This window comes from Bos indicus, chromosome 21 (assembly GCF_029378745.1).
Source record: "Bos indicus isolate NIAB-ARS_2022 breed Sahiwal x Tharparkar chromosome 21, NIAB-ARS_B.indTharparkar_mat_pri_1.0, whole genome shotgun sequence".
NCBI lineage: Eukaryota > Metazoa > Chordata > Mammalia > Artiodactyla > Bovidae > Bos > Bos indicus.
The window spans coordinates 57,856,330-57,881,721 of NC_091780.1; the positions used below are offsets into that span (position 1 = coordinate 57,856,330).

At 53.4% G+C, this 25,392-nt stretch overlaps 1 protein-coding gene across 2 annotated transcripts in view; it reads right to left on the bottom strand.

Annotated features, from left to right (window-relative positions):
* Nucleotides 1–25,392, bottom strand: part of ITPK1 (inositol-tetrakisphosphate 1-kinase) — a 157,620-nt gene that overhangs the window by 106,373 nt on the left and 25,855 nt on the right. For both annotated transcript variants that reach the window (XM_070775583.1, XM_070775582.1), the window contains exon 3: nt 12,523–12,547. In XM_070775583.1, coding sequence (XP_070631684.1) covers nt 12,523–12,547 — 25 coding nt within the window. The remainder of the gene's footprint in view (nt 1–12,522; nt 12,548–25,392) is intronic.

The following is a 25,392-nucleotide window of genomic DNA, read 5'->3' on the forward strand; positions in this document are numbered from 1 at the left end:
TTCACATCCCAACTTCAAATGCATTAAAAGATTTTTACTTCGGCGTTAGGGAATGAAAAGAGAAAAAAAGGAGGGGGACAAACTCCGGGAGATACTAGGAGACAGGGAGGCCTGGAATGCTGCTGTCCACTGGGTCGCAGAGAGTCAGACACGACTTGAAGACTGAACAATAACAAGTTAGTACAGGCATATATAGGGAGAAAAAAAAATGGAATAGTTAGCAGTGCTTATTTCTGGAGAATAAGATGATAGGGAATTTTTCTATTTCACGTATTTCTATGTTACTGAATTATTTTCCACTGGCTTTCAAAGATTCCTTGATAAGTAGTGTCTGCAAGCCAGACTGTGTGCCAGGCTGGCACAGCCCCCAGAAGACATGGTCCACGGCATTAAGGAATCTCTGGAGAAAAGGAAAAGCTGCCAGATATGTAATTACGCCATGAAATGGGAGCTTCTGTGCCTACGAGGTTGGGACCACAGGGCGGAGGTGGGCAGAGATAAGGGAGAGGCTCTCTAGGCCTGGGGGGTGGTCCATGAAGGCTTTGAGGAGCCAGTAGCTGTGAGCTTGGTCACACAGATGAAGGAGTGTCTGCAAGAGACTGAACAGGAGGAGGGGTAAGGCAGGCCGGGACAGGATACACGGAGGAGCAGGCTAAGGGTCTGCACAGGGTGCACTGGGGTGTACCTGAGGGTGTGGCCCGGGTTGGAGTCCTGGAGTAGGAACCAACCGCCAAGGGCTTCATGGACCCCTCCAAGGAAGGGTCTTCCCCTGTAGCCTGGGCACTGCAGCCATGCTGTGACGAGATGGGACTTGTCTGAGAAAGAGCACGTGGGCATCAGACGCATCAGAGCAGAAGAGAGCAAGACACTGGGGCAAAGGAGCTGCCAGGAAGCACTGGTTTCAGAAAAGACGCACAACCAGCAGTGGGGTGTGGAGGTTAAGAGAGCGACCAGAGCGCCAGCAAGCTGGCTCAGCTCTGCCTTGTGCCAGCTGCAAGGCTGGGCAAGCTCTCCTGGACTCGGTTTCCTCGGCTGTAAAGCATGGAGAATAAAAGTTGATCCGTTGGGAATTTCCTGGTGGTCCAGTGGTTAGGATTCTGTGCTTTCACTGCCATGGCCCGGGTTCAATCCCTGGTTATGCAACTAAGATCCTGCAAGCTGCAAGGCACAGCCAAAAACAGAACACAAACCAAAAAAAAAAAAAGTTTATCCATCAAATAAAGCTAATAATAGTGCTAATAACAGTCCTTCTCTGGATTGTTGTAGGGATTAAATTAGTTAACGTACATAAGTGCTGAGAGAACTTCCCAGAACGCAGTGACGCTGTGTCCACATTGCTTTGAACAACTCCCCCACCCTGGTGGCTCAGACAGTAAAGAATCCGCCTGCAACGCATGGGTTCAATCCCTGGTTTGGGAAAATGCCCTGGAGAAGGAAATGGCAATCCACTCCAGTATTCTTGCCTGGGAAATTCCATGGACAGAGGAGCCTGGCGGGCTATAGTCCCCGTAGGGTTGCAAAGAACTGGACATGATTGAGCGACTTTCACTTTCTTTTCACTTTCTCACTCCCTATAATGAACACTCCTAGGGAGGCACCAATTTGAACAATTCCTGGGACCCAATCAATTCACACACATCCAAGACTTTAAGATTTTTTTTTTTTTTTGATGTGGACCATTTTTAAAGTCTTTATTGAATGTGTTAAAATACTGCTTCTGTTTTATGTTTTGTTTTTTGGGGGCCACAAGGCATGTGGAATCTAAGCTCCCCAACCAAGGACTGAACCCGCACCCCCTGCATTAGAAGGCAAAATCTTCACCACTGGACCACCAGGGAAAACCCACATCTTAGATTTCCAACAGGCAACCTCGGCCCGGAGGTCAGAAGGAAGACAGCGCTGCCTCCACTTGCCTCCCAGAGGCCAGGGAACTGCCACAGTGCAGGGACCAGACCCACCACCTGGCAGCACCCCAACCCACCCCTGAACGGCCCGCCCAGAGGTTAAGAATAAGGGCTGGTCCTTACTTTGCAGAGACACATTCACAGATGAGTTGACAGAATGATGAGACTGGCTTCAGACCATCCAGTGGGAACAAGGTCTCCCGGAAGTGATACTAGCCAGGAGGTCATGGACACCAAGCTGAGCGACAGGTACACAGAGATGCCCTATACTCCCCTCCCTACTCTGCTGGGTCACATGAGTTTCCCAAATAGCAAGTTCTCAGCTCAGTTCAGCAAACCCAGAGCACACACGGGGCCCGGTGCTGCCCTTCTCAGAGACGGCAGGGTCTGGCCCAGGATGACAGGTCCACAGGCAGCTCCAGCTTGGGGGAAGGAGGTCCCCTGGGGGAGCAGGGAATGGGTCTAACCCCATAAACAGAAACATGAGATTGGGGAGGGAGCTGGAGAGGGAGATGCCAGCTTCTTAGATGCAAGGATGCTCTGTGGTCTGTGAAACTGAGCAGAAGACAACGCCCGTCTCCACTCCTGCTTCCCCACAGCCAGTTGTGCGCCTCGGATCTTCATGTCAATTCACCATCTCACAGAGCCTCAGCCCCAGGAGGCATCTCCTCCCCAACTCAAATGGGAGCCACTTGTTTGCACTGGAGCTTCTGCAACTGTAATGTGCATTCTGCTCAATGAGGGATGCAGATTCGGGTTCAGCAGCTCCAGGCTGGCACTCTAACCCAATCCCGGGCGATGGCCCATGGCTGGTGGATCACACTTTTGAGTAACACTATAGACAACTTCACTCCAGAACAACCTTGAAACAGGTGGCTACTTTCAAAGTGGAATCTTAGCTTCTGGCTCTCTCTAACCCTTTTAACCCCTTCCTATTTCCCCATGTTCCTCCTTGCGTCTCTTTGCTTTTATGTGCTTGTTACATCCCCAAAGTGGCCAGAGAAATCAGAAAGCCAGCCAAGGGCAGAGGGACCAGGAGACGGAACCCCAACTTGTGGAGCAGTGTGGAGGGGCTGGCTCCCCCAGAGCCCAGCTTCCCTGACTGGAGTGCTTTCTATTTAAAGGATTTACGCAAGTTGACTCAGCAAGTCAAAGGCCAGGAAAGAACACCCCAGAACTGAGGTTCACAGCCCTCTGAAGCCACACAGGACTGCTCTGATGCCGGAGATGGTTTCTATTTGTAACAGCAAGCCTGAAAAGCTCAAGAATAAAAATAAAACTGGCAGAACTGAAACCATTCAGCAGACGTTGACAGCACTTACATCGACTTGTGAACATTTTCCCACGCTGCCCTCCAAAATGTGGTCTCTGTCTCATGGCTACTAAAAACATCTGACACGCTCAGACCCCAACACGTGCTTCCCCAGCCCCGTGTATCATGATTATATATTAAAAAAGAAACACTTTTGATAATCATGCTTACAGATAAATGTGTGTAACTCCGTTCGTTAAATGTATGTTAAGTAAAATGAGAATAAAAATAATTTTCAGTGTTTTGAAAATGATACAAATATCTGTGTCTCAAATTTTTAACAACAAAATCTATCTTTTAAAAAGGAATTAAGTTAAAAATCCACAACAGTTAAAAACCCAAAAGTGTTAACTTAGGCGAGGGGACAAAAATCCCACGCTTTTGAACAAGACAACATATTTTTCTAAGCAGCACAGCTTAACCTGTAGCCTCCTCCCCACCGCACAGACACCCAAACCACACCGTTCCCTCAAGGATAAGGGAAAATAAGCCCATAATCCTTGAGCTTCTATTAGGCATCTTAGGTCCTGTGTGCTAAGGGTCATCCCATTCCAAAGATGAGGAAATTGAGATCACACACAATCAGAAAACACAATGGCAACTCAGACCCAGACCTCTTGGCTCCACGGGAGACTGCGCTCAGCCAAGAACAATTGCAGTCTGTTCAGTTGCTAGGTCATGTCCAACTCTGCAACCCCATGGACTGTAGCACGCCAGCCTCCCTGTCCCTCACCAACTCCTGAAGTTTACTCAAACTCGTGTCCATTGAGTTGGTGATGCCATCCAACCATTTCATCCTCTGTCATCCCCTTCTCCCGCCTTCAATCTTTCCCAGCATTGGGGTCTTTTCCAATGAGTTGGTTCTTTGCATCAGGTGGCCAAAGTACTGGAGCTTCAGCTTCATCGTCAGTCCTTCCAATGAATATTCAGGGTTGATTTCCTTTAGGACTGACTGGTTTGATCTCCTTGCCGTCCAAGGGACTCTCAAGGGTCTTCTCTGGCACCACGTATATCCCAACAATGGCCTTATTGGCCATGTGGAAACATCCCGTGTGGAACCAACTTCCCAGTCCCATGGCCACTCTCCCCAGAGGTGCTGGGGTCTGCTGTCAGAGGTCGGGGTCATACTCAGGTGGCCTTCAGGAAGTCCCTGCCCATGAGGAGCTGGCCAGTTGGGTGACTCCAAGAAACACCAAGGCAACTGATATTCCCCACGCCCCTTACACGGGGTTCCAGAGGATCCAGCAGAGGGAGCAGGTGGAAGGAAGGATGTTCACAGGTGTCCAACCCTACCTGGGCCCCAATTACCTGGAAATAAAACCAGGAGGCGCCAAGGTCAGCCAGCTGGGCCACCCTGGAGAGAGTGTGGGTGGCGAAGGAAACCCAGCTAGGGATTAATCACTGGACACCTTTAACTCCATGCTTTTTAAAACAATTTTTGAATCATGTGAATCATAAATCATGTGAAACTATTAACTAAATAACATACTTTTTTTTTTTTTTAAAGCTGAATGGAGAATTCCGCAACTCTAATCCTTGGAGGCAAGCACACCACTCTCCCAGCCATGTGACCCCTCCCAGCTCTCCGTGGGAGAGGGGCTGCTGACCTGAGCAGCCGGCATTGAGCTCAACTGTCTGAACCAGCAACCCCTCCCCACGGCTCCACCTCTTGCACTGCCCACACCCCCCCCCAAGTCTAAGGACTGACCCCCTCACTCTCTGGCACCCCCACACACACACACCCAGGCACCACACCCTGCCATCTGTCTTCCCTGCCATCCACTACTGCGTCTGTTCTGGCTGGACCCCAGCACCCTCGATAAGCCCTGGCCCCAGCCTCTGACCAGAAGATCCAGCTCTTCCCCCTCCAGTCTGGCCATGTCTAATCGCCCCCCTCCACCATGTGTCCTCCCAGCGGGACCCTCCCCCATCACCTCTCCCACGGAGAAGCCCTTTGATGCTCCCTGACCCAGCGGCCCACCAACAGCTCACCTGGCCCTCCTCTGGCTCTACCAACCCTCTCTGACCTAACTGCTTGCCAACTCCTTTGTGGCCAAGGCCTCGGTGCTTTCAAACCACTCCACCAGCAGACAAACGACCCCCTCTCCCAGCCCCAGGCTCCTTGTACAGGCTGTGCTTCCTGCCCGGAATGACATTCAAATACTTCACCTCCCCATCCACACCTGCGCCTGGTTTATCCTGTATCCAGAAGCCTCAACTTCCCCATTAGGGCTTCCCCAGCCCCTGCCCACTCCCCTCTTTCCATGCCCACTGCCCCCCGTGTCCTCACAGACCCCCATGAAGGCACAGACAAGTCCTCCCACCCTCCAGGCTTGCCCGTGAGCTTGGGACCACTGTCACGGTACCCCTTTGACTCCAGATGCCCAGCACCCAGTCCTCCATGTGCCCTGGGCACATGGCCTGACCTTGGCATCGATCTCTCTTTCTTAGTCTTTCCCTTCTGCTGCTTCTTCTGCCGCCCAACCTCCTGCCCAGAATGGTTTGTGCAGAAAAAGGGAAAGGACACACAAAGAGCTCCAACATCTCAAGCAGCAACAACTCTGGAGAAACCTCCAGGAAGAACCTGCCACCCGCCCTTCACTCCTGCAAGCTGGGAAAACATATTTACTTCCTCAACCTGCTTGAGAAGGAGCGGCTGCTCCAGAGACGGGGGGGTTTTGTAATATCTGAATTCTCAAGGAATTTGGAAGGAGGACCATGAATCTAGAATCAGCAACTGTCCTTCTCACACTTACAGCTTGCTTATTTGCATTTTAAAATAAGACTCCAACCCCTCTCCTGCTAACAGCCATCTCCTGCTCCCCCCTGCACTTTGAAAATAACTGGTGAAAGACAGATCCTGGAACCTGGCGGGGCAGACGGTGGGATGCAAAATACATTTTCCTGAGGATGCTGGGGCTGAAGGTGGGTGGGACCACATAGGCACGATATTCCCACCACAACTTCTTCCACTAAATTCAGGGTTGCCCTTGAAAAGGGAGATGGGGTCCAGGGACAGAAAACTCACCAGCTTCCCTCCCAAGCCTTCCCCATGGATCAGGTCAGAGTGAAAAATGTTCCCTGGAAGAGCATCTTGCAAGGCTGACGTTTCAGCCCCAGGCCACAGATGACTCAAGTGTCGCGGCATGTTTTCTCCCAACAAAGGTTCACTGAGTGGAAAGGCCATGACGACGTGCTGTGCTCAGCCCTAGGTCACTCAATACCTAGATGTTCCGGGAGCAGAAGGGGCTGTGGGCTTAACCCTACCTCTCAGCCAGGCTCTGTCAGGTGGACGAGGCTCATCGCCACTAGCCAGGCTCACCCTGCCTTCCTCCAGGAAGCCTTCCTGATTTACAAAAGTGTGGGAAGGACCCTCCTCCATGCCTGTGCCTACAGTCTGTGCCCACGATCCCTACCCTCTTTGGCTCTGAATGCCAACGGTAGGCTTCAGAGAGCTGAAGGGATGTGGCCTGGGCCCATGCGAGTCCCCAGCACCCACAGCCTGTGACCCAGCAGGGAAAGGTTTGCTGAATCCTGTTGCGAGGGGCGGGGGAGAGGGGCAGTCTTCCCAACCGGCATTTGCCGGCTATGAGGGACCCTCACGCTCACTGGGGCTTCCCCTGTGGCTCAGCGGGTAAAGAATTCGCCTGTAATGCAGGAGACCTGGGTTCAATCCCTGGGCTGGGAAGATCCCCGGGAGAAGGGAAAGACTACCCACTCCAGTATTCTGGCCTGGAGAAATCCATGGACTGTACAGTCTGAGGGGTCGCAAAGAGCCAGACACGACTGAACGACTTTCACTTCACTTCACGCTCATTGGTTCAGTGAGGCCACCTGTCAACACCTGAAATGGAGGAGTCAACGGGGTCTGTGTATCCAGCGCCCTCGTTACAACAGTGCAGGGGGGAAACTGAGGCAAACAGGGACCTGCGACCATCACCATCACGACAGGCACCCCCTGAGGACACGGGGGTGGCCGGCCTCTTGTCCTACTCTCCCACCTGTGCTCTAGCTGAGTCCCAGCACTGATCACAGGGCAGGACTCCCAGTCCTCCCAGCCCTGCTGGACCGGGCTCACCTGGGGCTTCTCAGGCTTCCTGAGCAGGTAACGGCAGGCGTTCATTATTATCAAGCATCTCTTGGCCTAATAGACCCAGTTAGGGGAGGCCAGTTAGCCTGCAGACAAGCCCACTGCCAAGGCCTTTCTGAGTCTCAGCGGAGGCCCGGACCCCAGAGTCCGAGTGGCCCCCCTCGGAGCAGGGCCTCTGATGGCCTGAGAGCCGGGCTGCTGACCCCCCTCTCTGGGGCTGTATACGCCTCAGGGCCTGGTTCTGGGAAGCAAACGGGGTAACACTCTAAAGCATGGGCCTTCAATCCAAACCCCCCAAAATAAATGTTTAAAACTCTGTATCTATTTGTACATTTTCAAGCTGACATCTAAATTTCTCATCGTAAGTTTAAATACTTGTAGAGGATGTAATTTCCAACATATTGTAAATATTAACATTTCAAAATAAAACTGTTACTGTGTCTCTTTCAAATGGACCCAGTGGAATTCTAAATACCATAGCAATTCAAGATCCACCGTCATCCATCTTAAAATTACAGAATTGGACGCTTCTTAAACACTTGGAAAGATAGCAAGGCTCCTTCTGCCTCCTCAAACTCCAATTTCCAATCCACATCCCTGAGACATTTCTACTTTCAGTGTATTTCATGTTTGAAGGCCTTTTTCATTGATTAGTCTACCATACTATGAGACAAAAAAGAAAAATGTATATAAATGTCAATTTTTTAATTTCACGTAACCATAAAGCTCTAACCGTCAAAATTTTTCTTCTGGACTGAATTATTATTACAACTACTATTAGCACATAATTGATCAATACAGAAATATAAATCTATATAGGTAATAATCATAAAAATTAAACTTTATTAGAAATAAATCTTAGCAGAGATGAATGGTAATGCTTTTAAATTATTTCACAAACCCACAGATGACTATTACCTACTGCCAGAATAAAGCAGAGTTTATTATCAATTCTATCTCCATTTTTCAAATTTTATAGTGCTGAAACCACCTAGTCAAATAAATAGAAAGATGGAAAGAGATTTACCATAGCAAATTCTCTGAATTCCTTCAGAATTATATGGCAAGAATTACAGTAATTTATTATCAAAACTCAATTTATTTTTTTCCAATCTGGATGCCATTTGTTTCTCCTCTTGTTCTTACTGCACTAGTTAGGACCTGCAATATAATATTGGATATAAGTAGTGAAAACATCAGCCGCTCAGTCGTGTCCGACTCTGTGATCCCATGGACTGTAGCCTGCCAGGCTGCTCTGTCCATGGAATTCTCCAGGCAAGAATGCCATTTCCTTCTCCAGGGGATCTTCCCAACCCGGGGGGAGGGAATGTTTTTTCACCATTCCCGACCCAGGGAGAAAAGTTTATTTTTTCACCATTACATATGATATGAGCTGTAGAATTTTTGCACAATGCCCTTTATCAGACTGGGGAAGTTTCCTTCCACTAGACTGCTTAGGATTTTATGCTGAGTAGACGCTGGACTTTGTCAAACGTTTTTTCTGCATCTAAGGACTTGTACCTAGAATATAGAAAGAGTTCCTAAAATTAAAAAAAAAAACAACTTTTAAGTGGGCAAAAGATTTGAATAGACACTTCACAGAAGATATACACGGATGGACAAGAAGGACATGAAGAAGTATTGAGCGTCATTAATTTTGAGGGAGATGAAAATGGAAATCACAAGGTCATACCGAAGTACACGAACTGAAATGTCTAAAATTGAAAAGACAGAGGATACGAAGTGTCGGCCGGAATGTGGAAGAACCAAAAGCCATGACATCAGCTGTGGGAACGAACAGATGAGAAGGCCGAGGGTCTGCAAGGCTGACTGTCATCAGTGCGTTCCCAGCCCCGCCTTGGAGAGGTCACACACAAATGCTTCCTTCTAGCAAATGGCATCACTGCCTGGTAGACAGTGTTGCCCAACAATGTTAGCACTCGTAGTGTTACTACTGCTGTTCAACAGCCGGAAGAACAACTCCTGTGACCAGGACCCACAGTGCAGGTCTCACCACCATTTTACACTCTTGGTTCCTGAACCCAGGTCCCAACATCCTTTTTTTTAAAAACTATTAACAGGAGCCAAAGCCCAGGTAACAACAGGTATAAAAACATGTAGTATGCAGAGCAATCTATAAACATGCAGGAGAGACCCAGTTATCAGAAAAACCATGGGCTTTACAGACAAATCAACCGCACTGAAATTCAACTCCACAAACTTAACCAATTCAGTTCCTTGAGGGGAAAATTCTGAGCCTCAGTTTCCTAATCTCTAAAATGGACATGAAAACACCATTCACACCACTGGGTGGCTGCACAAAGTGGGACCGTGCCCTTCAGAGCACTTGACACGGGAAATGCTGAGTGGCAGCTGCGGCGTGCTCACTCTGCTGCTTCCTCTTCAATCACTGCCACCCAGTGACTGGCAAACATCCATCACCAGCATCCAGGGGCCCACCAGCCTGGGGTCTGCTGCACAGAGGCTTGGCTGATTTTGGAAACAAAAAAAAAGCCAAGTGGCTTGGTTTCCAATTTCTTCAAAGAGTTTTTACTCTGTATCCTGAAATTTCAAGTTCTCCAAACACACAGGGATGCCAGGAGGAGGTGAACAGAGAGGCGTGGTGGTGGGCTTTATTTTTAGATGCTGGCGTGGAAAGCGTCCAGCCTGCCTTCGTGCTGGTCCCCAGCCGCCACTTCCTCCCCCCAAATCATCGCCCAAATGAACAGCAGACCCATCAAGAAAGATTTCACAACTCTTCTTCTGCCTGGTACCTTCTAAAACAATGGCTCCAGTTTCCCATTCCACCCAGAGACTAAATGGTTTAAAGGTCTTGGTCTTCCCGGCAAGCCATGCAAAGCAAACACACTAACCCCTGAGTTGGCCCTCACACCCTGAAGCTCCAGGGGCTCCCTCCGCCTGCCCCCCTCCTGTCCCTTCCCATGGGAGAGGTGGCATCGCAGTGGGTTATAGTGTGGGATCTGGTATGAACAGGGATCAGGTACTGGGGACAGAGCTTACTTCTTCACCTTTTAAGCAGCGACTGTTTGTGAGCACATGAATTCATTGCCTCTAAAAACGGCTCCTGAGAGAAATTTCCGCATGGACCCTGATGGAGGCTGTAGTTAGCCTCCAGGAAGTACCTGGCCCTTCACAGTGACCTCCAGCTATAGCTTCAGCTACGGGTCTAGGCTTTGGTGGTGAGTACAGCAGCATCTACAAAGGATCAGGGGGCTTCCAAGGAAACCATCAAAGATGACTAAGAGATGAAATTAAGCCAAAGTGTCCTGGAGCAGGAGACACCAGGCTCCAGAAGGACATGAATACAGCTGCACCTGCTCTGCCCGCTGCTGGACCCCGGGCAGGCATTACCAATCCACCCCTGTCCTCAGCCATTCACAGACTTTAAAATCCTCCGGCAGGCACTACTAATCAATCAAAAACGGCACTCAAAGCATTACTTTTGAGTATCCTTTGGACCTCCCCCTTTCGACGAATGGAGAAACTGAGGTCCACAGAAGAGTTCATCGCAGATCATGGAACAGCAGAGCCTAGATGAGGCAGGATGAAAAACACACAGCTGCTGAGAAGCTTCCAGAAACGACCTCCTCTTCCAAAACAAACCTCAGCCTCAGGGTGACAAGTTCAACCCACAAGCTATGAAGAGGGAGGCCAGGAGGAAGAACTCAGCAGCCGGACACCACAGCGGCCAGACAGAGGCGCCCAGCCCCACCCCACCCACCGCCCACCCCGTGGGTCCCAGGGGCAGAGCGGCTTGAGGGCACCACCCCCTGAACCTGCCAGGTGTGGGGAGGGGGATGGGGGCCGAAGTTCACAAGGTGGATTCTGAGAACTTCTCAGCAGGCTGTATAAAAGCCTTCCTCAGATATTCTAGCGGGTGGGCAGGCTCCCATCAGCCCCGATGCAGCCCTAGTCTGGGTTCTCCTCTCTGCAGCCCCAGGTGGAAGAAGGGCCACCAGCCAAGCTGCACACACAGGCAGACTCACCCTGGGCAGGGACAGGGAGCCCAACCAGGATACCCTTGGGACTCACCAACTACCTGTTAGGTGCCAGGCAGAACCTCTGGTGCAAACATCACAGCCTGCCCCTCATGAAGGGTCTGAGGGCATCTTCATGTCCCCGCAGAGAAAAATGGCCCCCTTCCATCCCCCCACAAGTCATAACTGCCAGGACAAACGGAGCTGGCCAGCAGGCACCCCTGGCATGTCCCCACCCCTCCCCACTCTCAGACAGACCCAGCCTCCTGGCATCACTGCTGCTGTCCGAGCTTGTCATCCATTTGGGGCCCACAGGGCAAGCTCCACACCCCAGGTGAGCTTCTCTCTCCAACTATCCTTCCTTCTCCAGCTAATGAGCTCATCTCGCGTGTGTGTATGTGTGTGTGCTCCGTCATGTCCAACTCTTTACAATGCCAGGGATTGTAGCCCGCCAGGCTCCTCTGTCCATGGGGTTCTCCAGGCAAGAATACTGGAGTGGGTTGCCATTTCCTCCTCCTGAAGATCTTCCTGACCCAAGAATCGAACAAGCATTTCCTGTGAATCCTGCATTGCAGGCAGGTTCTTTACCGCAGAGCCATCAGGGAAGCCCCAGTGACCTCGTGATCCAAGTCCAACCCAAAGTGAGGCAACACCGGGGGTCAGGAGTCTCTGCTGACTCAGTTCATGCCCCAGGGGCCAGGGGAACATCTCGAAGATCAGATGCGGCCACTGAGAGCAGAGAAGGACTGACAAGGGGGAGGGGACGCACCCTGGGGCGGGGAGAAGAAAGGTCTATGGAGATGACACCACTTGGGTCATGATACAAGAATGGTCCAGGTAGAAGAAGGCTCATCCCCAGAGGGCTAACAGCTGAGGCAGATACCCAGGGGCTGGAGTTCCCCTGAGGATGGCACAGACGGGTCACAACAGCACCCAGGACCGGGACGTGGGGCTATGCCCCCTCACGCTCCCCACCCTGACCCAGGGTCCCACAGCTCCCCCACCGACAAAGCACAGCAATTCCTCAACCCCCCCCCCAGACAGCCAGCCCCAACTCCTGTCCACCCTGGGCAGCAAGCATGTCAATTCCACAGAAAGAGAAGTTAAAACAAGAGCAAGTGGAGAGAGGCCAAGCACCCAGACTCCTCCGAGAGCAGGAAAGGTAAGTGCTGCAGGCCCTTCCACCTGCACAGCGGTGAGGGCATGGTCTGTACTCACCTGCACGACTTCTATGCCTCGCTTCCTGTGGAGAAAATCAAAGAAAACACAGGTTACTCCGGCAGGGAGTAAGTACCCTTCCAGCACCTCCACCACAGCCAGCTGGAGGCAGGGCGGCAGCTGCACCTCTCAGGCCGTGGTCCCCGGGATGACCTTGCTCTCGAGGGGGACGCTTATGAACTCCCAGCCAGTCCTCGGAGCCACCTTCTGGCTGAGAGAGAAGGCTGGGTGCCCAGAGGAGGCTGGCTGGCACCTGCCCATCTGGCCCACAGCCAGCCGTCCCCCACTCCAATCCTGGAGCCTGGGCCTCTTGGGCACAGCTCCAGCCTGAACCACCCCAAGAAGACCCTCCGCCCACCGATGGCCTTAAGCCAACCACCCAACCCCACTCCCTCCGGGGCACCCCCAGGTCTGCCTCAGCCCGTCCCACTGCAGCCCACCCACCCTCCCACAAGGACCAGGCCCCTGGGCCCTCCAGTCCTGCCCGACTGCTAATCCATCGCTGGCCATCTCAGCCCCCCTGACACCCCGCCCACCCTCTGACCCTGGTTCAACCACCACCGTCCTCACCAGTATCCTCCGAGGCCTGGACCTTGTTCCCCTGCCCCTGACGTCTCCCCCATAATCCAGGACCGTGTCCCCTGACTTGCCCCACTCATTGAGCCAGGGTTGGGGTCTGGATCCCCACAGAAGCACACAAAGGCTCCCTGCTGACTCGCCCACCCACATTCCTTACTGCAAGCAGTTCGGGGCGCACAGGATCGGCTGGCAACTCTAAGCCCAGGCCTCACTCTCCATCCCAGCCCTTCGGACTCGGTTCCGACAGACACCCTCCCGGGAAGCCTTCCCTGACTCGCGACACCCTCTCCCCGCCCGTGTATGCAGGGTGAACTTGGGGCACCCTTCCTTCCCAGTCTGTGGTTATGGAGCAGCAGCGGGCTGTCACCTGCGGGGAGGAGCCCACGTGGACCACAGACACCACAACAGCCCGGCCTGTGTGCACCTTCCTGAGAAGAGAGGCTGGGGTCCCCCCCATCCCACCCCCCTGATGCTCAGAGGAGGCTGTGACCAGGCAAGGTCAGGATCTGGGGTTCCCTCACCCACATTGCCTCCTTGGAGCAGGGTCGGGGTCAAGTTCACTAACTGCACCTGCCCAGGATCCAGATGCCCCCTGAACTTCATCACATGAGGTTGGTTCCTGTGCCCGGCCTGGCCCGCAGGGGAAAATCCAAATGAAACAGTCATGGCTCGCATTGCCAAGGGGCTCACTGCCTGAGGGAGGCACAAAGCCCTGGGGAAACCTCTGGGCCACGGCAAGCAGACCCATCACCTCACACAGCACAGCGGAGGGGACACCTGCCAATCCTGGAATCTGTCATTTAACGGCTCCCACAAGCACTGCCCAGTGCCTTCCAAGCACCAGGCACCAAGCAGCAACGCACGAGGAGGCCCCCACGTGAGATGGTAAGATGCAGCAGAGGGGTGACCGAGTCACACGGCGGGACACGCCTGCCGCCCACCCCTCCACCCACGGCACCTCCCAGGGCCTGGAGCCCTGAGCAACCCCAGCTGAAAACCACAGCGCCTGATGCTTTCGGGGTCCCCACTGCCAGCCGCTCTGCAGTCCTGGAAGGAACGACAGCCGAAGTCCATCTGTCTCCCTGATTTCACGAGGGGTCAGGCTGGACACGGCAGCACCGCCCTGGGCCACCAGGGCCCACGGGAGGGGCACGGATGGTGTCACGCGGCACCTGCGCCGCCTCAGGCATCGGCTCGCAACCCGGGCGTTCCTTTCTGAGTCCCAGTGTCCCCGCCTCCATCCCCGACGGTCCTGGTGCCCCAGAAGCACCAGGAACAGTAACTTGCTACCGTCACTTGCCACGTGACTGTGACTGGCCAGGTTAGGCTCTTAGTCTCCTCGCCCGGCTCAGCCCCTGCCCCCAGCCTGGATGGAAACCTCCAACAGCTGAGGGAGAAAGAAGCCTCAGGTGACGAGACTCCAGACAGACAGACGGACAGCCTGGAGGAGACGGGCTCCCGTGCACATGACGCGTGCCAGGTGGACGGGGTTTCTGCCAGGCGCCGGCCCAGCCTGGCTTCTCCCTCCGAGGGAATTCTCTCCGCATCCAAATTACCCCAGCATGCGGCTCTCATGTCCTTAGAAAGCCAGCTGCTGCGGTCACTTCCAATCGGTCCACATCACATAGCCCAGAAGGTTCCCACCCTCCTCCCCGTCCTAAAAACAAACAGGACTCCAACTTTGAAAACAGATGGAACACATAAAATAAAAGAAACAAACCACAACAAAAAAAGTGGTCTTGGGGACAGACTGAAAGCCTCAAGTGGGGCTGAGCTCCCAGGAGCCGGCACAGCTTCTCTGCAGCTCAAAGCGTCAGAAACAGGATAAACGGCGCTTCTAGCAGGAGAGAGTGGGCTCAGCTCCCCTTTCCACGTGCACCCAGCCACACGGACACCACACATGCTCACGGTGTGAGGAGGGAAGGCCCAATGAGCGCTCGTAGTGCCTTGCACAGTGATCGCCCATTACTCTGACCAGCAAGCTGAGACCTGGCCGCCTCCGGAGAGCAGCCGGTCTCCCACACTGCATGGTCACGGCACAGCTGGTTCAGAGGCACCAAGGGGGCAAGTCTCGTCTCCGTGCCCCAGGGCCTCAGGCGTAACAGGGGGGCCTAAGGAGGCGAGCGGAAAACCACGTCCTACTGCCTCACACTTGGGAGAACAAGTTCTAAGCCTGCGGGGGTTCAGACTTCTGCACCTGGAATTTCTGCAGAACAAAGGTATCAATAGCCTCGTTTCCCAAGCAGCAGGCTCCCGAAATCTGGTCCTAACCAGAAAGTTCAGAAATTAAATTGTGACACCAAAGGAGAAGCGGGAGGAGGCAGGGCAGGAGGGAGGGAGGGAGACGGGAGTGAGAGAAGGGAAGACAAAGCAAGCCTGCTGCCAATTGAGTAAACTGCTCCTCCTGAAAACCCCGTGGCCTCGCCCCAGACACAAGCAAAGCGTGTGGGGCTGCAAATGTTAACTGCCACACTGCCCGAGAGAGCAAAAGCCCACAGCGCCTCAGCCCCCCAAGAGGGGCTGCTAACAAATGGCATGCGGTCAAAGGAATACTATGCAGCAGCGTAAAAGAACGAGGAAGTGCTCCAGGCCCCGGAAGGCCTGCATTCTTTCCAAGATACTGCTATCAGAAAGCAAGATGCAAACCCTCGGCCGCACGTGGTTACTTGGGTTCAGAACAACATCCTGGCATGCTTGTGCCACGCAGAACGAATCTAAAAGAACCAGAAAACAGTTGTGGCCCAGCCTCCAGTCAAGAGCAAGGACAGAGGTGTCTGAGAGGTAAGGGGAGGAGACCTCCTCCTCGCTGTGCAGCCTCATGCATTTCTTGAGTTTTGTGCCATATGTGTCTAAGGCATGCCCCCAAACTAGAGAACTACACGTTTTCAATTAAAAACAAAACAGTTGCCAGCATTCCAAGGTCTGGCATAGAAATGCCTGATGTAGACACGGGTCAATCAACCAGTTGATGAAGTGGAATAGAGGAGCTCAGGATTTATCTAGAAAAGCTTCCCAGTGCTGCTAAAAGGGAAGCTGCCCTGTCACCCTCTCCAGGGCCTGTCAGGCACCAGAGCATCCAGTTAACTGGATGTCTAAGCCACTTAACTACTTGGGTGTCTGAGAAACAGATACGGAGGGAACTGGAACGTTAACGTGGCGCTAGCTATAAAGAACCCGCCTGCCAAAGCAGGAAATGTAAGAAACATGGATTCGATCCCTGGGTGGGGAAGATCCCCTGGAGGAGGGCATGGCAACCCACTCCAGTATTCTTGTCTGGAGAATCCCACAGACAGAGAAGCCTGGTGGACTACCGTCCATAGGGTCGCAAAAAGTCGGACAAGACCGAAGCGACTTAGCACGCACACCACCACAGCGGTAAAGCGATGTGCGCCTTCTTTTTATTTTCTGGTAGTTTCTAAATTTTCGACAAGGAGCATAGATACTATGAATACTTCTAAAATTATAGGAAAACGTAACAATAAAAAATAATAAAAGAATTTTACCTAAAACCTGTACCTCAAGAAAATCCCTCAAGAAAATCTAAAACTGTCATTTCCTTGATAAATATTGGATTCCTAAGTTTTGGACGCAAGCCTACCTCACCACTCATAAGCTTGCTTTCCCAAAAGCTGGCTATCGAATGGAGAATCTGCTTTGCAAAAGGGACCTCCGTCCCCAGACATCCAAGGAGAGCATATTCTTGGGGAATTTCAAATCCTTCCAGACCTTTCCAGGGCAGGTATAAGACACAGGGCTACAGGCAAGAGAAGCAGAAGCAAGGGAGAAAAATCAGCAATGGGGTGTCATCAGAGGGGTCATCAGAGGTGCCCTCTGCCCAACAAGGAAAGAAAAGTCCTGGGATAGCTGGGAGAATTCCAGAAGCTCTGAGAGAAGACAGCAGCGGCCAAAGAAGAGCGAAGTTTGCCAAAAAGGGGGCCCCTTGGGTTCAGCAAGAAACGCTTTCTCACAACGGGTGCGGCCACAGCCACCGGCCTCCCCCCTCAGGCATGGCAGAGGCTGGAGAACCCCGCTGCGGAGGGAGGCTGACCAGTTGGCCTGGCAGCGATCTCACAGCAGAAGGGATCGACCTGGAAACAGGGACTTCCCCCACCACCCCCAGTGGGCATGGAGAAAGGAGCTGCACCTGCCCCAGAGCTAAAAACCACTTGGAGATGGGAAGTTTGTAATTATGTAAGTGCGAAGCCAGGCATCACTCGCACCCCAGCCAGCTTGGTAATTACCAGATTTCAGGAGCCCCGAATAACGCCCTTTAGCCCTATGAGGCCAGCAGGCAAACCCCCCACACCCCCATCTCTCCCCCGGCCAGCAGAAGGCAGGGTCCTCGAAATGTTTCCTGAGGACTCGGGGCTCCCCGAATGGGCGGCCAGGGCTCCTCTCTCACCTGTGCATGGACGCACACTCGGGTCCCACGGCCCCAAATGCCACACCAACATCACCACCTAACCCACAGCCCAGGTCAGCTCCTGAGGGTCCCTCCTGGGCTCCCACCCTCCTTGGAGCCCCCACACCCAGCACGGTGCACTGACATTCAGGCTGCCTGGCTCTGGGCTGCCGACCCCTACTAGGCTAACAGCTAGTAAGGTGGCCATTAATGGTGTCCACCAGTATGGCAGTTCTCCTCCTGGGCACTCACTCCCTTGGACACACACACACTCACCAGGCTAGGCACAGCTACGTGGCTTGCTTTGGCCAGGGAAATGTGCACTAAACAAATAGAACCATTCGATGGCTGGTGCTCGGCTCTCCAGCCTATCCTTCTATTGCTCAGAAACTGTGGGAGATGTGGGCAGAGATGGCCCCCAAAGCCATCCCAGATGCACTCTTGGAGAGAAACCTGGCTGGGTGGCTGTGAAGAGAGTCTGGGAACCAGGGGGAAAAAAAGAGGACTTTTTTTTTAAAGACTTTTTATTAAAAAGACTTTCAGCTTAGGAGTGGTTCTCAACCAGGGCAATTTTGCCCTCTAGGGGACATTTAGCAACACCTGAAGGCATTTTTGATTGTCACACCTGGGGCAAGTGCGCCTGGCATGTAGAAGGCAGAGGCCCTACAATGTACAGAACAGCCCCTGAAACGAAGAACCACCTGGCCATGGTGCTGAGAATATGAGAGATGCCGAGATGCAGAGGACCAGCGCTGAGCGTCCCCAGGGAGGCCACACCCAGGGAGGCCCCCAGCCCTGGAGAGTCACCCGGGCCCAGAGTGGACTCTGAATGAGTTATAAATAAACCTGTTACCAACCTCTCCGGAGGCTTGTTACTGCAGCCTAACCAGACCTATCCCGATGGACAAACGCTCCTTGAGGAAACAGGGCTTGTGTCCTCTATCTGCACCCCAGATCCCTAGCACAGACATTTGGAGGTGCCGTACACAAGGGTTGGGGGAGTAGCGCAACCCCCTCCTTTCATCAAACTCTCCCAAAGAGAGATCCTGTGCTGTAAAAACACCCAGGCCTGACCTAACTCTGAATCTGCACAAGCTGGTCCTGCTGCGAAACTCCCGTCCTTGGGCAAACTCCTACTCATTCATCAGGGGCAGCTCAAACATCATACACGCTGAGAGGCTGTTCCTGGCCCTTTCCCTGGGCAGAAACGATGGCCTTTTGGCCACAAGGCCATGGACACTTAAGGCCGCTCTGTGCTCAGTCTGGGGCCCATGAGCCCCTGAAATCTGAGTCTGTTCTTTATTCCAGCCGCCCCTGCCCACTACTGACCCCTCCCCCACACACCAGGCAGGCGCTCGCAAGCACTTCCCGAATGAGGGTACCAGCCTCCACTCCATCCCTGAGCACCCCTACCTGTCTGCTTCCAAGGCTGCAGCCTGGTTCACTCACCAATGGTTTCCTAATTTGGATTTCCCTTCTCTTAGCAGCGCCAGAAACTGAAATGGCTCAATACAAAGGCAACATACGAAGAGATTTTACAGCCAGGACAAACATTCAATTGCTTGGACAGCTCCAAGAAAGAACCAGATAAACTGAAAGCTAGCATACGTCTTTTTACTTGGGGGGCAGTGGGGGTGGGGGGGCGGGGAGTGGTAAGGGGGAGGGTAAAACCCTTCTCAAGACTGGACAGTCACCTACTCCGGTAACTGAAGCCCTTCCCCCATACGAGGTGCCCCACCTGGAGGAGGCAGGCGGGCCAGAGGGTCCTCGCAGAGGCATGAGTCAGCATGCTCCTTCAGACCTAGAACAAGCCCACGGGATCCCCAGAAGTGGCTTTTCCTCGTGAACCCAGGATGTGGGCGAGAGGCAGGGTTAGTGACTCACCTTTCCACACCTCCAGGAAGAAAGCAGAACCGCCCGGGCCCAAAGGCCTTGGCTACAGAGACACATGACAATACGGGGCCAAGACGCTCTAAAAGCCCACTCCTCAATTTGCAGGGTCGGGAAATTGAGGCAGGGGCGGAGACGACCCAAGAATGTGCCCCGCTGCCTCCAAACTGTCATCGCTTCAGATTGGAAACGGCCCTGACTTTTCATCTAAAACCAAATGTTGAAATTCCCTTAATGGCGCTTGACACACCTTCACTTTTCAGTATAAAAATCCTCTACTTGAAATTCTTTTCAGATCTTTGACTACCCCCTTGCACACAGGTGCTATAATTTTTCCTTCTCATAATCAGGGAGGGGCCCTAAATTGCAGGCAGGAGAGTGTTAACCAGGAACAGGAGACCCACAGGGACATCAGGAAGGGTTGGTTCCAGCGCCTTCCGCCACCCACAGCTCTGGGCACTTGCCTTGGGGCTAATAATGACTCAGTCGGTTCTCTCCTGAGCAGTTTATTTCCAAGAATGCAAAGTCATTTTAACATCAGCCCAGTGATCAAGGTAAGCTCCAGCAGGAAGGCAGGCAGGAATCCCTGCGTCATATTTCTGTCCTTTGGACCCACTGGGGGAGGGAGAAGCCTGCCCAAGGTCTGGACTGTTCTCAGCAACTCTCCTCAAGGTACCACACACGCTCAAAATAACTGCACAAGCGTGTGCCAGACCTGCTTTTGGGATGCCGGCACTCTTTAAAGGCTGCATGCCACAGCAGATTAAGTATCTCCATCTACCCAGATCCGCTGCTAGTATTCCCTCACCACGGAAAGCTCCCTCCAGGCCTAAGGGCTGGAATCCAAGACCAAGAGAAGGGTTCTTTGAGCCACCTTCTGTGGCTGGAGGGGGGGTCGGGGGTAGGAGGGAGGACGGGGAGGTATCTGTGCCTTGTGCTGTCCTGAGCCTTCAAGCACAGGAGCGCAGACTTCCCTGTCATTAAACATTTGCTGACCTTCTCCACCCAACTCTGGGCTGGCCTGGGAACAGAGCACTTGCCGCAAGCCACAAGCCCTGCCTAAAGATGCTGGGAGCCACAGGGCCCTTGAACAGACCTAGCCTCTGGGGGATGGCAGTGACAGGGGAAGGTTTCTGAAGACTGCCACTTGAGCTGAGCTCCAGGCGCAGCCAGGAGGGCAGCTGCAAAGCACCAGCACCAGCTAGGGCAATGCCAGGGCCTCTGGGCACTGGGGTTCCCTGGGCCCCTCTGCCTCAAGCACCAAGGCTGCTATCACATCAAAGCAAGGGTGAGGTTGGCCCCACCCCCAATCATTGAAAACTTAAACCACAGCACCTGAATCAAATATTTTCCCAACCCCTATCTACTTGCAGGATGGGGAGTGGGAAAGCAGGCCCTGGGAGTCAAATACCAACCTTATCCATGGGTCTGTGACTAAGGGTAAGGAGTCAGAGCCTGGCTCCGACCTTGACCCAATCCCTCCCAGCAGGAGGTTCCGGAAAAGGCAGTGCATTGGAACACTGCATTCATTTCCCATTACTGTTGTAACAAATTACAACAAAGGAGAGCTGAGAACAACCCAAGTGTGTTCTCTTGCAGCTCTGGAGATCAGGCGTCTAAAATGGGTCAGCAGCTGAGCCATGTTCCTTCCTGAGGCTTGGGGAGAAATCACGCCTTTGTGGTTTCCAGTTCTAGAGGCTGTCTGCATTCCTTGGCTTGTGGCCACATCATTCTGACCTCTGCTTCCATTGTCACATCTCCCTCTGACCCTCCTCTTATAAGGACCCATGAGATTACACTGGGCCCTCCCAGATAATCCAGGATTCTCTCCCATCTCAAAGTCCCTCTGCAACATAAGGGACCATATTCACAGGTTCTGAGGACACCTGGGGTAGCCGGACATTATTCTGTCTATCCCAACATCAAGGCTCTTGCAGCTCTGCCATCCTCTGCATCCCAGACACCCCCTCAAAGTGTCCATGTGTGGGCTGTGGCAAATTGAGATTTGTCCAGAGGTTCACTGGGAGCCTCGACAGTCACCAATGGGGAAACTGGAGCTAAGCCCCTACGCTGCCCATGGGACTCTGATGGGGGCACTGGGCATAACCAAACACCGACACAGGGGTTCTTGATGGGAAGAAGGCCCAGGCCTGGATGTCAGAGACCTCAAGCCCCAGGCCTGGAAGTCTTAGTTGTATAAACTGGGGGAAGGGATGACATTCCTGACCCTGGGGTCCACCCCTAGGCCTAACAGAGGTGCTCAGATCACCGAGGCTTTCCTACCCCCAACTCTGAGGCCACCTGGCTCCACTGAAGGCCACAGCTCCAAGCTGCCAAGAAAAGACTCGGCAGACAGAAGCTGGAACCGGAGCCTAGCACCTAGGCACACCGGGGCCAGCAGGGGCCTGCCCAGCACCCATTTACAGACCCCGGGGGTACCAGGCCCTGCCCCTTGGCCCCTTCAGAAGCCCTGAGCACCCAACTCTAGAAACAGGTAGGGGCTTCATCTGGGGCCTCTGAGACCCTCAAATTTCAGGGAGGGTTCCAAGGGGTTGGACACAACCCAAACAAAGGGCTGGCAACACGACTAATTCCTGAGCCCCTCACTCCCCACTCAGGGGGAAAGCAGGGGCTGGGGTGGGGGGAGAGGCAGGGGAAGAGGTGGGGGCCAGGAGGGGCCTAAGAGACGGCCCCTGAGCACGAGGGGCTGTGACTGCCCTGTTTCTGCAAGTGCGGACATTTAAAGAGGTCAAGAAATTCACCCAAAACATCATGCTAAGTGAAAAAAGTCAGAGAGACAAATACTGCAGAGTATCACTTCTAAGTGGAAACTTGGGGAAAAAAAAAATCAAACTCAAAGAAACAGAGAATAGAATAATGGTTGCCAGGGGCTGGCAGGATGAGGCAAACGGGGCGAGGTTGGTAAAGAGACAAAGTGTCAGTTCAAAGGAAACGGTCTGGGGATCTAATGAATAATGCGGTGACGGCAGCTGACAGCCCTGCACTATATGACTGAAACCTGCAGAGAGTAGAACGTAACCGCTCTCACCCAGGAAAGGAAGAGGGGGAGTAAATAAACATGTGAGGGGACAGGCCCGATCGGTCCTTCCACAGTGCACACACGCTGAACCATCACGCCAGAGACTTCAAATATTCAAACACATCACAATTTCTACTCTGGGTTTTGTTTTTTTTTTTTCAGGTCATATTGCCTTTTTAAAAATATATTACAATTTTATTTGTCAAGTATACCTCAATAGAGATGAAAAAAATACATTATGTGTTAAAAAGAAAGAAAGAAAAAAGAAAAGGAACTCAAAGACCCATAGGAAATCAGCCACAGTGGAACCACAGTCTCAAGTCTGGTCTGTCAGCAAAGACCATACCCGTCCAGTGACCTGTGAGGGTGGGGTCCAGCCAGGTCTGTCGGGGGTGAAGCTTCTGGGATTTCCAGGGGAGGAATTGTTCTGGACAGACGTGCCTCTCACCTGCACCACCTGCCACCACCCAGCCACTGACCCAAGTCTGGGCTGTACTCCCTCCTCAGACCCCTGACCCCCAGGAGGCTAGAGGAGCAGGTGCCATCTCCCCTGAGAGGCCCGCGGGTCAACAGCCCAGAAGGGGTTTCCTGAGGAGCCGCAGGCATCTCGAGACCTCTGCGCAGTGGGGACCTGAAACGCCTGGGGTCCCCCGAGGCCCCAGGAGCAAGGGGAGGCCTGCTTTCCCCTCTCCAAGGGGCTGACGCCTCCTTCTGACCACAAAGTCAGCTCAAAGCCACACTTCCCAAGCCGGAGGGAGCCGGTTTAGGCTCAGCTGTAGAAGGGGCGGCCAGCCCCCCAAGGAAGGCTGTCCAGGCAGGTAGGTAGGTGGTGACTGCCCAGGGGTGGGAGGGATTCAAGCCGAGGCCGGATGCCACAGTCATGGAAGGGAGACGGGTACATGCGGGAGGGGACGGGCTAACATCTCAGGAGGTCTTCCCCATCTCTAAGCGTTTCTGACCCCCGAGTGAGAAGAAGCAATCGGTCCTCTGGGCCTCCCAGGGAGGAGAGGACGAGCCTGGGGCCTTAGAGGACCCCAGCACCAAAAGGTGAAGCCCCAGAGCCTCCTCCTAGATGGCAGGCACGCATCACACCTCCTTCCTGCCCGGCCTCTCACCCAGCCAGGCCCTGCAGCTGGCAGCCATAGCAACAGGCCCCAAACAGCCCAAGAAATCCCTCAGTCAGCCCCACGCAGAGTGTCATGGCAGTGGCCAACCTGAGGCTAAGGAGAGCCGGGGCCCTGGGCAGAAGTGAGAAACTCCGAAAAGAGGAAGCCCCATCCGGCCAGAGGGGAAGAATGCTTCTGGGTCGGGAAAGGGCAGCCTCCCCGCCCCAGACATAGGCCTCGGTCCTGAGGGCCACCAGGACCACCAGCCACAAACCCGCCGACCCTGCCCACCCCCTAGGGGTCTGGCCTGTGAGCCTCTACATCTAGTCTGTGACTCATCCCTGCCCCCAGCATTCAAGACCTCTGCAGCAGGCACCCATTCCTCACCCACCCCATCCGCTTCTAGTACAGCTGGCTCCATGCCCTCCCCCTCATCTGCCCTCACTGTCAGCCCCCTCGTGTGAACACCCCACCCCTTGCCCACCATCCACAGCAGCGGAAGCCTCTTGCCTCGCACAGCCCCTCTCCGAGGGCAGCCCACGAGAAAGGCAGCCGAGGAGCTTGAGGAGTCAAACCCCGACTGGAAGGGCCAGGAAACAGTGTCTTCTCCTGACCTGGGTGCCCCCGGAACTAAGAGCCATGCGCACAATCCACCCTATGCCAACCCTGGCAGGGTGGCTTGGGTTGGGGGGGGCCCCACTTCTCTGACTCAGGATGTTAACCTGCTGGACAGTTCTCCAGGGATGACCTTAATTTGCAGGGTAAGAACTCAAGATGGAGAAGAACGGGTCCAAGCTGCAGGAGGTAGGGAGGCGAAGCCTTTTCTTAGCCAAGATTTTTCTTAAACTAAATTCCTCCAATGGCTTGCTTTCTCAAGAACCCCCTTTCCATCCAAGGCCGCCTTTTACTCATTTGTTTATTTCATGCCTGTTTCTTGAGCCCCTACCCTGTGCCCAGCATGGTGGACACATCACGGTGAGGACAACAGAAACGGCTCCTGTCTTCAAGGAGCTTCTAGCACAGAGGAGTGGGTGAACAAGCAAACCACAGAATTAAGTACAACAAGGTATGACATATTCTGAAAGGAAGGCCCAAGGGACTGACAGAGAAGGGGGGACTATGCTGAGGTCAAAAGGCCGAGGAGCAGCTAGACGTTGGGGGTAGGAAGCCTGTGAGGCAGCAGGAATAGTGTATGCAAAGGTCCTGAGATAGGAAGGAATTTAGAGCAGCTAAAGAACTCAGCAAAGATCATGGAGGCTGATCATCAGTGAGGAGTGAGAAGGGCAGGAGGCACGTCTGGGGCCCGGAGGGCCTGTTTCTGTGCCATTTGTTCCCCTGGTCCAAGAAATCTTCGCTTTGCTTAAGCTCGTCGCAACTGGGTTTTCCTGTCACTTGCATCCACAAGAATCCCAGCTCCTTCAACATCCAAACCAAAGCATCATATTCTATCACCTTCTCCAACAACCTGGGCCTCAATCTTGGAAGCAAACACTCCTACCCATCCAGCTACCCAACCCAGAGCCCACAGCACCCTCCACTTCTCTCGCATCAGTCACCAAAGAACGATTTCACTTGGGTCTCCAGGCAGCCAAGGGCTGGGGGTCCCCCTCCCAGGGAGGTAGGCGATTGCATGATAGAAGGAGGGGCAGGAAGAGAAACGCAGATGGTCTCTTGGCTGAGGGAAAAAGAGAACCCCCATCAACACTGGCTGGCTGATTGCATATAATTATGAAGGAAAAACGCTCTTTAAAATTAGCTTCCCAAATGCGAATGTAATTTCAAGTGTCCCTTGCAGTGTGATTACAGCGTCAACCGAGGAATGTTTTATCGCCGGCACAGATCATGCAGGCCCC